Below are 14778 nucleotides of genomic sequence, written 5' to 3' on the forward strand. Positions count from 1 at the left end.
TCCCATCAAGTCCTGTTGGAGCTCAGAGAGGAGAGTGACCCGCTTCCCCCACCCCCGAGCCAGCACGAATGGGAGTGTCGGAGCTGGATTTGGACAGTGGGTCAGATGTCATCAGACAGGCCGTGAGAGTGAGGGTCTCCCTGGTCGGGGAATAGTGCTGGGACACGCACAAAAGCCTGGGGAAAGAAAGCATTTTCAGAGAACAATAGGCTTTCCGTGCCATGGGTACACTGTGGGGAAGGGGCAGGGGGTGGGGGCTGGCCATGTGAACACAGTACCAGGGCCCCTCCCCGGACCCATGAACCTCGCAGGGCCCCTGGGGACCCACCTCTGCACTCACCCTGTGTGCCATGGGCGACGCACAGGCACCGAAGTGTCTTAAGGAAGTGTGACGTGGTAACGCTCATGTTTTAGGAAAACAGCCCATAAAACAGGGCACACGCATCAATTCTCATCAGCCAAAGCCAGAAATACGCGTGTCCTGGGAGGGGCAGGCAGGAGAGCTGGGTACCTGGGAGGGGCGGCTAAATCTCTAAAATACCCCTGGCTTCCGGGCATGACCGTTTCACTCACAGCTGAGCAAAAGTGAGAAAGCACCCTGTCGCCGGCCAGTTTCCTGCCCTCCCGAAGGCGGGGGACACCACCCTCGCCCCCACAGTGCGGCCGGAGTGAAACACGCCCCTCTGGCACCGCCCAGGGCCGGACGCTGACGCTGACACCCAGACACGACCAGTGGACGTTGCAGGACAAGCTCTCCTGACAGCGGATGACACTGCAGGCATTCACTGTCAGCTGGCCACGGGGGCGGGCCTAGGCAGCAAGGAATTCGGGTGTCATCTAATGCTAGCCTTGTCATTTCCCCTTTGTTCATCCTTTTTCCCTGGGAGGTGAGAGGTAAAAATGGGCCGGATGTAACCCCATGTCTGGTGAGTCTCCAGAAAAGGCATGAGCCTTCGAACTGGGAGACTGTCAATGCCAGCAAATGTATTTGAAGTGCTGAAAACCCAGCCTCCACCAGTTGAGTAGGGTGACCCCAGGGTGCCACCTCCCTCCCTGGGCCTCAGTGTTCCTGACTGTGCAATGGGGTGGAGTGATGACGGGCCCCATCTGGGGCTGGGAATGAGAAACAGACCATAAAACTTGCTGTAAAACTCCCTATATCTATAAAGTGCTATTAAAGTAATGACTAGAGATTACGATCCAATTTGCAGAAAGAACGTCTGCCCAATCAGACCCTCCCAAGACCTACTCCTTGGCCCAGAGGCCCTGGAAGAACACAGGGCTTCTATTGACATGAACAAGTTACAACGGCTTTCCCACAGAGAGGAGCCAGATGTAGTGAATGGCCTGGGGACTGAGGAATCATCACTTTTTTCCGGACACTGTTTGGCTGGGATTTTCATCCTAAACCCTAACAAGATATTACATCCTTTAATTACCCACCCTTGTGCTGCCCTGTCTTCTCTGCAACGTTCCAGGGAGCTTTGAGAACACATGATTCTTGTAAGACCACATCCCTAGATGCATAGATGCATAGAGGACAATCTAAATAGTCTTCAAAAGATGATTTCAAAAAGAAGGGGAAAATGGAGTTTCCCCTTAAGGAAGCAAATACTTGGGCCCCACTTCCCATCCTGAGACAGCCTGAGAACCACTGCATTCCATCTTACAAGTGTGAAGTCATCCTTTCCGAGGAGAAAATTGTTTCGCAACTAGGCTATGAATTTGTCTTTTCTTTCAATATCAAGAAGAATGACACTGTTTCTAAGGTGTAAAACTAGGCTTTATCTCTTTACCATAATTAATAAAATCAACCAATCAACTACTCCAACAAGATAACTTTTTAAAAAAAAAAAAGATGATGAAGAGAACATTTTGACCAACACCAGAAGGAGAACTGGCATAAATATCTATGCCTCACTTGAAAACTTTTTCTTTCACCAAACTGTATTTCAAATGATAGAATGATCGTGGTACAAAAATGTTTATTTAAATTAAATATTTTAGGCAAACCAATATCTACAACCATTCCAAAGCATATATAGTTCCTACAGAAAATGGAACAGTTTAGCTTAATGTCTGTGATACTGTTTTATAAGATTATTAATACACATTCTGGACTGCACCAATCATATTGTCCATGGTTTACTATTTATTACCAAAAGTCACATACAGTAATAGCATAAAGATTAATCATATCTTATAAGTGATTTTACAAGAGAATTCCTTGGAAGAAAAAAAAAAAAGGATCTTTCAACAATACAAAATATAAGGTGAAAATAATAGGAGAATATATAAAAACACTTACATATTTCATACAGGCAATAAAATGCTGAAATCATAAGACAACTGTCTTTTATGTCTGATAGGTATGTTCCTTCAACGGAGACTTGGAGGAAGGATAGAAATGTTTTTGGGATGGGGTCAGGGCTCAGAAATATTTTCTGAATCACAGTGCATTTCTATTCTTTGGGAAGTAAGTATAATAAAGGGAAGTTGCTTTGATGTGTTGGCTGAAGATGTTACCTGAAGAACCAGAGGGCTGGTGAGGAGAACAAATTCCCATTTCTGCCATAGGAATCATGCCTGGGATTTTTAAGTCAAGGGATCTTTGAATCAGTAGCCAATTCAGGGGTGAAGAAAGAACAGAAAAGAAGAGAAAAAAGAAATTTCAGGAAAGGAAGATCATTTTGCATCTGCAGAAGGGAGAGCATGGTGAAATTTTGCTCAAGAAATCAGCACAATCAGATTGGAAGACACTGATGCCACGGTGCTGAAACTCTTTCCAACTCCCTGCTCTTAGGTTCATTAGGAACGGAAGGCTGACAAGAAGTTGCCAAGGTCAGCAAACTGTATCCGATTCAGGCTGAGCATGAAGGTGTATGTGTTGTGTGTGTCTCATACACACTGTAAATATTCAGGCATGTATTTTGTTTTGAAATGTATGAAAGTGAAAAGAAAGTGAAAGTCACTCAGTCAGGTCTGACTCTTTGCAACCCCATGGATTATACAGTCCATGGAATTCTCCAGGCCAGAAACTGGAGTGGGTAGCCTTTCCCTTCTCCAGGGGATCTTCCCAACCCAGGGATCGAACCCAGGTCTCCCGCATTGCAGGTGGATTCTTTACCAGCTGAGCCACAAGGGAAGCCCCGAAAAACTGGAGGGGGTAGCCTATCCCTTCTCCAGCAGATCTTCCTGACCCAGGAATCAAACCAGGGTCTCCTGCATTGCAGGCAGATTCTTTACCAACTGAGCTATCAAAGAACTTATCTTAAAAAAAAAAAGTATGTTTTTAAAAAAGCAGCTTGAATTCAATTTCATTGTCAGTGATGCAGTTAACCCCCGGCGTTAATTCCCCAAATCACGATGAGTGTTTTTTCTCAAACTCATAAAGGGTCCTTTTGGAAGACTAGGATCATTCATATTGGAAGATGGTGACCAAGGGCAGCAGCCTGGCGTCCTTGGGCAGTGCACGGAATCCTCACCAGGTTGCACATGAATGAGTTCACTGAGGCCAGCTTCAGCTTCCTTTGGAGAGAATCCTAAATCAGAAAACCCTGGAGTGGAGGGTACCTAAGATACGGAGTCTGTCCCTCACTCCGTAGATGGGGGGGATGGGCTGGAAGGGGAGGCGAGGGGAGTCAGGTCTCCCCAGCCCCCGGAGGCAGAACTGGGATTGGACCGCCAGTGCCCCAATCTTAGCCCAGGGCTCCCCTCACCTGGAAGACCAAACAAAGGTCAGGACGGCAGGACCCCTGCGGCTGTGTCAGAAGCGGCAGGGATGCGAATGTTGCTGGGCTTTCCCAAATTTGTTTCCGGATTGAAGACTGAGAGGAGAGGTCAGTGAAAACTCTACCGGGAAATAGCGTCCTCAGCAACGACCGCGCCTGATTCCCAGGGTGGAGCCAGTGGAAACTCCTTTGAAGGAATACACTCCGAACGCAGGCCGCAGGCGGGCGGGGCGGGGCGGAGGGGCAGGGGCGGGGGGCGGGGCCCCGGACCCGCAGAGCCGACCGGTCGGCGGGCGGCGGGTGGAAGTGCGCGCCCACCCCGGGGCGCTGCGCTCGGCGCGGGAGGGCCCGGCGGCGGCGAGGCCGGGCCGGACGGGCCGCCCGGGCTCTAGGACACGCTGTAGCTGTTGTAGTACGTGGCCGTGGCGTCAGCCAGCACGGAAATGAGGCTGGTCTCTGTGGGGCCCGTCGGTGTCACCTCGGAGACCGCTGCGCCCTGCCCGCTGAGGGCCCCGGCGGCAGAGTCTGGGTGGCCGGGAGTGTTCAAGTACTGGTCGAATTCATTGCGATCCATGTCCCCCAGGAGTTCCACCTGGCTCAGCTGATCCAGGGCGTCGAAGCCGGGATGCTCGGGAGGCGGGGAGAGCTGGCCCAGGTGGGCGTGCAGGTTGGAGTGGAGAGGCGGGTAGGCGGCCTGGGAGTAATAGGCCGGAGACGCGGGACAGCCAGGCACGGTGGACATCATGGAGACGCCCGAGGACTGACCGAGGGCCAGGGAGCCCAGGGGGTGGCTGCAGTGGAGGGGGTTGGGGGCGTACTCCGGGGAGTAGGGGGGCCCGGGCAGGTGGGGGATGCGGCGGGAGTGCGCATGGTCCTCCTGGCATGGGGAGGAGAAGAAGGTCTGCTCCGGCTCCAGCACGTCCAAGGGTGACATCTCCGGCGGGGTGGGCAGCCCGTAGGGGTACGCGTCCACGCTGCCCGGGGTGCCGCCGCCGCCGCCGCCGGCTGGGCCGTCGTGGAAGCAGCCCCGCAGGCCGGGCAGCGCGGAGCCCGGGGAGTACTCACCCCGGTCCTCCTTCTCCCCCGGCGCCCCCCGGCCGCCGCCCCGCTTCTCGGGCAGGGAGTTCTGGTCGCGGGAGAGCGAGCTGAGCAGGAAGCCTGGGTCCACGCGCTTGCACAGGCGCTTGGCCTGCTTCTTCCTGCGCGGCCGGTACTTGTAGTTGGGGTAGTCCTGCATGTGCTGGAGTCTCAGCCGCTCCGCCTCGTCCACGTAGGGCCGCTTTTGGGACAGCGTCAGCGCCTTCCACGACTTTCCTGCTCACACAAGTCAGACAAGGCCGCCGTCAGTCTCTGCGCGGCTCGGGGCGCCCCCGTGCACCTGTCTCTGGGGCCGCCACATGCTTGCCGCCTCGGGTCCCCTGTCCCTCCCCCCACCCCAGTGCCCCCTCTTCACACAAGGCGCCCCACACTCCTCGCACCCTCTTCTCAGCCCACATCCTGCACGCGCAGTAAGGCCAAACCAACCTCTCCCACTTGCATGCTCCAAGGCATTCGTGCAAAAGACACACACACAAACACAATCATGGCACCTCTCCTATCAAAGCCACCAGACAACACGAATGTGTAAACAGTGTGAGATTCTCAGTGAATGGTCCACCTAACCCAGTGTCACCCACAGGACAAAAATATGTAGACCACAACATTGATTTGGGCTCCCTTCACCCTCAGAGGGTCAGTTCTTATCATTTGTGCATCCTAATGAAAACTCTGCCTTCCTGAGTTATCGCTGCCCTTCAGGAAGTGACACTATATTATTTATTTGTGGCATATGTCTATCACAGGTTTTCTTGTGAGGGAACTCAGGATCAGTCAGCTTCACAGATGGAGGTAAATTACAAGATGTAAACTACAGGGTCTCACTTATGGCAACAGAGGATTAGCCCTTACATTTGAAGGTCAAACAGAACCTTCATGCCACACACACACACACACACACACACACACACACACACACAAGCTATGGCTTCTGTCTACTGTGACCATGGCAGAGGGCACCTTATCAGCCAGACTCTCTATACAGAAGTAAACCCCTTACCTTCCCCGGATCTTTGTTTTCCCCGCAGTAAACCAAAACTCCCGTCTGAAGAAGCATCCCACAATTGTGTCCCACTGGTGCACAAATGCTGCTCTCATGTGTATTTTCTGTTCATCCTTTTCACTTGTGTGTAATTGCGTAGATTACTTTAGTGTCTCTTTCTTTCTTAAAGCACATTGCCCATCCCGCTGCAGGTTTTCTAAAGGTCACTTCTGGACACCTTAGATGGTTACCTCCTAGGGTAGGCTTGGGAACTTAAGTTCCCCTATGACTCTACTGTACCCGAAGTCTGAGACAAACTAGCCCAGAGGGCAGCCCCCTGCCCCAAAACTTGGAAGGAAAGGGGCCGCATCTCCCACCCAGAGCACTCGGCACAGGGCCAAGTCCAGAGCTATGTCGTGGCTGCCCTTCATGGGGGTGCTGGCTGGCCCTCGGTGTGAGGTACACAGAGGAGGCTGGAGGAAAGTGATCATCCAGTACCGTTTGGATGAAAGTATATAACACTATTCCAGTGATGTTGTCAATTAATACAATTAGCTCTCAGTTGAAAAGACAACTTTAAAAGTGTCAGGAACTCCAATTTTAGTATATGTGCCGCCAAAGCGAGCACTGTCAGGAACTCCAGATTTGGAGTTGGCCATTAGTTCCCAGCCTGTGGTTAAGGCCACAAGTTGTGGCAAGAGGCCCAAGACCCAGACACACCCACACCCTGACTGTGGACTGAATGTAAAATGTGACTCAAAGTTTCTGAGTGTACCGAGATATTGTAGTATTCATAAAATATAGGTTCATTTTTAAAACCACTAAATGTATAACTGTCTTTACCTGCTTTCTCATTCATAACATACATGAGTGCTACTGTGTGATGCTTTTAGAGTCAAAGACTGGAGAGCTAATAGTCAAAAAAGTCTGGGCTCTCGCATTCAGCCTTTTCCCTTTCCTAAGTCAGAAAGGAAAGGGCTGGGCAAGATCATGGGCTTGGGATGGAAATAGATCATCCTGCTGCCCCCTCCCCTTCAGCAGGTGTAGAAAATCCACATTTTTCAAAGCAACACTAGGTCAGTTTCCTTTGCCTAGTGCCAGGGGCTGTGTGGTTAAGCAGGAAGGAATCCATATCTTTCCTGCAAAATGCACTGTAACCTCTAGAAGCCTAAGTGCCAACTGCCAATAGGAACCAGCTTACAGGAGGCATTTGTTACCCAAGTCCCTTTGCCTGTCCCTTCCCTGGGAGCAGGCAGCCCCAATCCTGCAAGGCTCTCCAACCTGAGTTCTCCCACCCTTGGCTGGGCCTGCTCTATCCTCCTCACAAGAGCTGTGCTTGGGCAACAGGCGTAGCACCTGGGTCACACCAAAAAATTACGTTTAGGAGCTCACCAAAAAAAAAGTATATTCATTGCTTTAGAAATCTCAAGAAAAATATAAACTTTCTGCTTGAAGAAACTGTTTTATTATTGTATATCTTAATATATTTGTCTTTATGCCAACACAGTATAAAGTATGATTTTAAGTATTTTTTATCTGGGACAGGGCTCGCTAAGACACACTGGCCCACTAACTCGTCCTGGGAACAGCTAGCCAGGGGGCTGGGCAGAGGGTGGGAGGCTCTTTGAAACCAGCACTCTATCAGCTGCTTTGAAAGGGCACTCAAACTGCAAGAGGACCCCTTCTGCCAGAGGGCCTGTGGCTTTAGACAGCACAAAGAGGGGTGGCAGGCCTCATTCCACCGATCTGGGGAAGGAGCCCCAAGCTCCAGTGGAAAAAGGAAAAAGAAAAGGCTCCAAGCTGGTCCGGGTGGGGTTGCTGGGGGCAGGGCCAGCCTCGGGTGACCACACACTGTCCTTTTTCACAGGGCCTGGCGCCTGCTGGGCACACAAAAGTGCTTTGAAAGATTCCCATCCGTCAAAATGAATAAAAACTACCACGAAGGGCAAAGAGGTGAGGCGTTGGCTGGAGCTGATATAGTGCCCAGCTTCTGACAGTGGAGAGAGAAGAAACCCCCGACCTCCAGAACATCCTTTCTCTATTGGCCTGACTTGTCCCCAGCCCAGCGTCTGGGGCTGGGACCGCGGGGCAGCCCCAGGGAATCGGCCGGGTTCTGGGACATACCCGCACAGGCCGTCCTAAGCCTCCGAATCAAATTTTCTACACTCCTGCGACTGAGAAAGAGGCTCGAATCAAGTCCATTTTGCTGTTGGTTTGATAATTAAGTTAAAGCAGGAATAGGCCACCGCAAGGTCTCTCTTTACGAATATTCGTTAATGAGAGGTACGACCTCCTTCTGTGATTGTGCCCGTGGTGAAGTTCAGCGGATGATGGGTTTTCCTGTTGCCTTACACCCGACCTGTCCGTGCACGCGAGGATCTCCGAAGCCGAGTCCCCCGCACCAGGCCGCAGCTCAGACCCGCCCGTGCCCCAGGGCCCCTAACTCGGCTCCCGTCCCTTCCAGTGGGCCTCCCCGGCCACCCCGGCGGGCCGTGCCGGTTCACTCTGGGCCTGATCCACGCGTCTCTGCGTGGAATCCCAGTCCCCGCGCGCACACCCACGCTCGCCCAGATGCCCAACCTCGCGGGCACGGTGCGCGCCCCCGTGCGTCCCCCACGCCTAGTCTGTCCCACCCCCGCCCCGCGCGCCCTCACTGCACCCGCCCGGCCTCCAGCCCCCAGACCCCCCGCCCGCCGACTTCGGGCCGCGCCCCGCCCGCTCACTCACCCAGCATCTTGCTGAGCTCGGCGTTGTGCAGGTCCGGGTTCTGCACCGCCAGACGTTTCCTCTCGTCCTTGGCCCACACCATGAAGGCGTTCATGGGCCGCCGGATACGGCTCTCCGAGCCCTTGTCCCCCGGCGGGCGGGGGGCGGCCGGCGGCGACAGCCCGTCCGACAGCTCGGCTTCCAGGGCCGGGCACTCGAGACCCTCGGGCCACGGGTAAGTTCCTAGCAGCGAGGCCATGGCCGCACGGGGGTCGCCTCGCTTCGCGTCGTCGGGCCGGCGCTGACCTGGCCCTCGCACCGGTTGCGGCGTCCAACTTGGCCGGCAGCCGCGGCCCGGCCCCTTATTTATCAGCTTCGAGAGGCCGCGTCCTCCAATGACTCTCGAAGGCGGCGCGGCCCCTCCCTCCTTCACGGCGCGGGCCCCCCTCCCAGCGTCCCGGGCCGCCGCGTCCCGGCTCCGACCTGCGGGGAGGAGAGGCGGGAGGCGGGCCGCTTCCCCAGGGTGTGCCCGCCCCCGGCCCGCCCCTCCGTCTCCCCGGTGGTTCCCAGGGATCAGTGCCCCGAAGCCCCGGGGGCGCCCCTCCGCCCGCCAGCTCCCAGCGCAGGTGCCTCCGGCAGGGAGGCGGGAGCCGCCTGTGATCGCGGGGCCCGGGAGCGGGAGCCGGCCTCCAGCCCCTCGTCCCGACTGGCTGCGGCCTCCCAGGGCCAGGTTCCGCCAGCTCCTCCCGTGCGTGGAATCCTACGGAGAATAGAAGCCAAACAGGTTTCTCTGGGAATGGCCTGGCACGAGTGACTTTTGGCGATGACACCCGGCCTGTGACCTGGGCGGCCACAATCTCGCCCCCCACCCCCAGCCAACTTGGGCAGGCAAAGAGACTGGAGGCGGGGCTGGATCCCGTTTCGGGTTCTCCGTGGCACCCACTGGAGGGTTTCCTCGACGCTCAGCAGCTCCCTGGCTCTTCAGAGAGCACGCCTTTGGCCTCAGTTCTCTCATTCACCCTGGCCTCTGATGTCTTTCTATTTACACCTCTACCCCCACCCCACCCTGGTCTCTGGCGTCCCAGCCTCCAGTTCCCTCGCCTCCAGCCTTTCTCTCGCGAAATTCCCTTTTCCTGTCTTCTCTGTTCTTTGCCGACCATCAGTCCTGCTTCTCAGAGCAGAGTCCTTCTGTCCCTCCACCCCTGCCGTCTGACTATCCTAGGCTTTGGCACAAAGCGGGCTCCCGAGTTCCCCTCCTCCTGACACCACCCCCCTCACCCTAGACCAGATTGGGCCTGCGCTCCACTGGAAGGCTTGCGGGCTGGAAGCTCAGGGCCCTCTGTGGGGCACATAAAGCCCTGCTCAGAGGACAGCTCCTCATCCTGCTTCATCTTGTGAATAGGGCTGTTCCTCACTTGAGCACCAGCACACAGTAGGTGGTCAGGAAAGGCCGAATAAGTGGATGAATAAATGAGTGAGCAGATATGGCTTAGACACACTCTACTATATAAAACAGGGAAGTCGTGAGGAATCCGATCCTGGAATCCGATCCACAGAGTATTTACTGAGCAGCCATCGCCGTGCAGGGCTCCGCAGAGGTGACCCTGAAAGCACCGGCATTTTGAGAGGACCGTGGGATTGGGTCTGGAGGTAGGACCGGTCTTCAGTGCTGGGTTACCTAATGCATGACTCAGGGCTCTTCTCCCAGTCTGAAATGAGGAGGATACGACTGACCTCACAGGGCTGTGTGTGAAAGCTGAAACTCCATGCATACATGACGGTTGATGTTAATATAACTTCACATGCAGCCCGTAAATTCTAAGCCTGGACTTCAGGGTCCCTGCCTGCAGTGACTGACCTCACGGGTGCCTCTGTGGGCAACATACCCTCCGGAAGCAGCGCCAGGGCTAAGACCTGGTAAGCGGATGGAAAAATGCAACTTCTCAAGTCCCACCTTCAACCTACAGCGCCCCGGGCTTTACACGTAGAATAGATTGCCTACTTTTCCTCCCTCCTCCAGCCAGGACCCAGAGGCAGCACCCTAGGCTCCAGCTCTCCACCCCTTCGCTCTCGCGGGCCCCAGATGAACAGCAAAGGACGGGGAGCAGCCCTGGCTGGACAGTGGATGCCGGAGCGGAGAGAGCATCTTGGAAGCCGGGGTGGAGCGGGCGGAGCTGGCTGGCACCGGGGACCGGGAAGGAAGGGGGTGATTTGCCTAGTGAATGTGTCCGCGGTCTAGGTGGACTTCCCTATTTGGGGAAGCCTAGGCCGTTGCCCCTGTTGAACTCCTCTACCAGAAATCTCTCAACTAAAATCCCCAGACCGGAATGCTCCGGGAACCTCGGGGAGCTACGGCCGCGCCTGGCCGGGGGTGGCCCTAGTTGTGGAGAGAGAGACCGGATCCCCGCAGGTGTATTTGCGCGGCAGCCCCCCTGGAAGGACTCTACCCTTTCTAACCGCACTGCCTCTCCAGGACGGGACGATGGTCCGCAGGATCAGAAGCCTCTAGGGGACAGCGCCCCCTTGCCGGCCGCGGGCGTCCCCTTCCCCGCCTGCAGCCTCGCGCGCTCCCAGCGCGCGGTTCCGGAGCAGAGAGTGCCCGCATTCAAGCACCAGGTGAGGAAGATGCTCGGGCGCCGGGGAGCGCAGGGCTGTCCAGAAGGATTCCAAAGTCCGACAGCAGATGGAGGAAACGGCGAGGGCAGAGAGAATAGGTGTTGCGGTTGTTGTCTACAATAATTATTTCTGGCATTTCGTCCGGACAGAGCGCGCGAGCCTAGATTGTGCAGGACCTGGGCGTTAAACGCCGCGTTGCCAACAGGGGCTCCGCTCCGAGCGCGTGAGCTGTGAGCACCCAGGAACTCGGGCTCTCTAGCTGTCTCCCTTTATTTCTTCATTGATTTGCATCCACGCATTGATTCACCTGGGCAACTTTATGCAAAAGCGCCCTGGTGCGGGCGGTGCTCAGGGTTGCTGGGTAGCTGTGACCCCAGCTGCCTCTCGGACCTTCAGTGCCTGAGCTCCGCATGGAGCTCAAGCGTCCCCAAAGCCCGGGGCTCAGAGGGCTGAGCGAGAGGGTCCAGGACTGGCATGCCCCGTCCGAGGCATCCCCGATACCTGTCTGAGCAGCGCTGGGCCCAGGACCTGTCTGACCAGTTGTTGGCAGAGGTTCATCCGTGGAGATGGCGAGGTGCATTCAGGGCAACTATGCCAAGAAGGACTGAGATGTATAAGTCTGCGGTGCCGGGGTCTGCGGGCGCTTGGACCGCCGCGGGATGGGATGGGTGTTTCCGAAGCCTTGGAGAGTACAGCTGAGGGCTTGCCATGTGACGATTCAGGGGGACAGTGGACCTGTCTGCTCACAGACTGAGCCTTACTCTTGCGGTGTATATTATGCGAACTCTACCCTCTCTCAAATGACTTTTTTCCTTCTTCCCTTTTTCCTTTCCTCCTTCCCTGCTTCGCTGCTCACCTCCTTCCCTTTCTAGTCTCCCCCTTCTCCTCCTTCCCCTTTCTCCTACTTCCCCTCTCTCCTTCCTCCCCTCTCCTCTCCCCTCTCCCCTCCCTCTCATCTTCCTTTAGGTTTGTTGTAGTTCACTGAACAGCATTTACAGGAACACGGGACTTGAAGTCAAAAATGGTTGCTTCAAGTTACTAGTGGTGTGATGATAGTTCATTCACCCGATCTCAGCCTCAATTTCTTCGCCAGTGAAATGGGGATAATACAGGATTCCTGACATGGTGTTTTTGAAAGAACCTCAGGCAACCGGTCCCATCACTTCATGGCAGATAGATGGGGAAACAGTGGAAACAGTGGCTGGCTTAGTTTTTCTGGGCTCCAAAATCACTGCAGATGGTGACTGCAGCCATGAAATTAAAAGATGCTTACTCCTTGGAAGGAAAGTTATGACCAACCTAGACAGCATATTAAAAAGCAGAGACGTTACTTTGCCAACAAAGGTTCATCTAGTCAAGGCTATGGTTTTACCAGTAGTCATGTATGGATGTGAGAGTTGGACCATAAAGAAAGCTGAGCGCCAAAGAATTGATGCTTTTGAACTGTGGTGTTGGAGAAGACTCTTGAGGGTCCCTTGGACTGCAAGGAGATCCAACCAGTCCATCCTAAAGGAGATCAGTCCTGAGTGTTCATTGGAAGGACTGATGTTGAAGCTGAAACTCCAATACTTTGGCCACCTGATGTGAAGAGCTGAATCATTTGAAAAGACCCTGATGCTGGGCAAGATTGAGGGCAGGAGGAGAAGAGGACAACAGAAGATGAGATGATTGGATGGCATCACTGACTCGATGGACATGGGTTTGGGTGGACTCTGGGAGTTGGTGATGGACAGGGAGGCCTGGCATGCTGTGGCTCACGGGGTCGCAAAGAGTCGGACCTGACTGAGCGACTGAACTGAACTGAACATGCACCTTAAATAACTGTGAAATGTTATATAATAATGAATGGATGGAACCTTAAATATAAAATTAATAGGGTTCAGCCCACAAAACTTTCCCCTCGAGGAGCTTCCCTGATTCTATTCCCAACTGAAGAGTTCTGGTGATTCTAGAAGGAGAGAGAAGGGAGGCGGGCACACATCCCTGCCTCGAGGCAGCAGGCCTGGCTCCTGACCCTGCACTCTGCCCAGGAGCACGTGCTGGCTGGCCATGCTGAGCTGGGGCTGCCGCGGCCCCCAGCCCTCCTCCCTGTGGTTTTGTGCACGTGTCTTATCGGGGCTTTCTGTCCCTCACACAGGCTGGAGGTCGAAGTCATCATCACCAGGATGGTCATCTTTGCTCACACTGACTTATCTGGACTCCACTGACCGCCCTTGCAAAGGTCATTCCCAGGTTGTCCTTGCCTCCATACAACCCTCTGTGAATTAGGCAGCCCAGATGGTAGTATTAATTCCCAGATAAGGCAGGTGGCAGAGCAGAGACCTGAACACACATCTCATCCTCAGGTCTCTGCTCCTCAGTTCTGGGGCTTCCCTGTGTCGGCTTCTGACTCAGATCAGAGCCCCACAGCAGACAGAGTGCTTCTAACGAGCACGGATGGTTAGTGCCACTCCTGGTGCTTCTAATCAGAGCATAAGTGCTTCTAACCCCTGCTTGTCTACCCTCTCCATATGTATCGCTCAAGTTCCACTGGACCTTTCCTCCTCCAAAGGGCACTTGAAGTTCAAGGTAAGGCGAAAAGCAAATGGGTAAACCCTGTTGCCTACAGGGGAGGCGGGAGACCTGGTCCAGGCCTGCTGGCTGCCTTCTCCTTCCTCCTCGCCCCCTCCGCAGGCCTGACTTCCCTCTCAGAAACAGAGTTCCCCTCTTTCAGCCAAAAGAAATCTCTTCACAGTCAGAAGTTTAGGAGAAATTCATCATGTTCTTGGATTTAGAATAATTTGGGGGGATTAAACCAGACAGCAGAGATGTATGATAGACATGGAGGACCACCTCAGTGGACACAAGGACAGCTGGACAGAGTCCCACAGCATCCTAGACGTGACAGCTGCTCTGCAGGGCACCTGGGGGAGGTGGGAATAGGATTTTCAGATGACACTGCTCCTGAGTGCGGGTAGTGGAGGCGCCTGGTAACATCAAAACCCTTGATGTTTGGATTTGAGAGTAACAAAACACTGGGGTAGAGAAACTTGGGGTTTCCCAGATCAGACTCTCTGGTTACTACAGAATGCCCCCTCTACATGTGTGTGTTTATGTCTGATCAGTCACGTCTCTCAGCGAATGGGGGACAGATCCTGACCTAGAGCCGCAAGTCCAGTCCCATCTGTGCACATCTGAGCGAGTCTCTCGGCCAGCAAACAGGGTAGGCAGCCTCGGAGGCCCAGGGAAGCGCTGAGGGGCTTGCCTGTGCTGTGTGCATGCCCAAGACAGCGCCCAGGTAAGCGGTGCTCATCCCGGGATCTGTGTTTGCCCCCTCCCTAGCACTGAGGGCCAGGAGAGTTCCATGTCAAGAACAGATGTTTTCCACATTAATTTTCTCCTGCTCCACTCTGAACAATGATCAGATTTCCTTCTGCAGGGAAGCATGCATGTAGAATGACTGCACTGAAATGATCTTTTTTTTTTTAATGTTTATTTATTTATGTATGTGTGTGTGTGGTTGGTTGTACCGGGTCTACATTGCAGCAAGCAGGAACCTTTAGTTGCAGCAGGCGAACTTTTAGCTGTGTCACTTGGGATCTAGTTCTCTGACCAGGGATCGACTCCGGGCCCGCTGCATTGGGAGCGTGGAGTCTTAGCAACTGGACC

At 54.4% G+C, this 14778-nt stretch overlaps 2 protein-coding genes across 2 annotated transcripts; one reads left to right on the plus strand and one right to left on the minus strand.

Moving 5' to 3' along the window:
• Positions 1–1968: 1968 nt before the first annotated feature.
• Positions 1969–8983, minus strand: SOX7 (SRY-box transcription factor 7). The gene is made up of 2 exons (XM_043487076.1): positions 8536–8983; positions 1969–5045 (listed from the first exon to the last, which is right to left on the minus strand). Exons 1-2 carry the CDS (start codon positions 8771–8773, stop codon positions 4120–4122), a joined length of 1164 nt encoding a protein of 387 aa, XP_043343011.1. The 5' UTR covers positions 8774–8983; the 3' UTR covers positions 1969–4119.
• On the plus strand, positions 8772–12325 carry LOC122452772 (translation initiation factor IF-2-like). Its single transcript, XM_043486408.1, has 4 exons — positions 8772–8808; positions 8862–9324; positions 10437–11130; positions 12097–12325. Exons 1-4 carry the CDS (start codon positions 8772–8774, stop codon positions 12178–12180), a joined length of 1278 nt encoding a protein of 425 aa, XP_043342343.1. The 3' UTR covers positions 12181–12325.
• The last annotated feature ends 2453 nt before the right edge of the window (positions 12326–14778 follow it).

This window comes from Cervus canadensis, chromosome 14 (genome assembly GCF_019320065.1).
Source record: "Cervus canadensis isolate Bull #8, Minnesota chromosome 14, ASM1932006v1, whole genome shotgun sequence".
In the NCBI taxonomy this organism is placed as follows: Eukaryota; Metazoa; Chordata; class Mammalia; order Artiodactyla; family Cervidae; genus Cervus; species Cervus canadensis.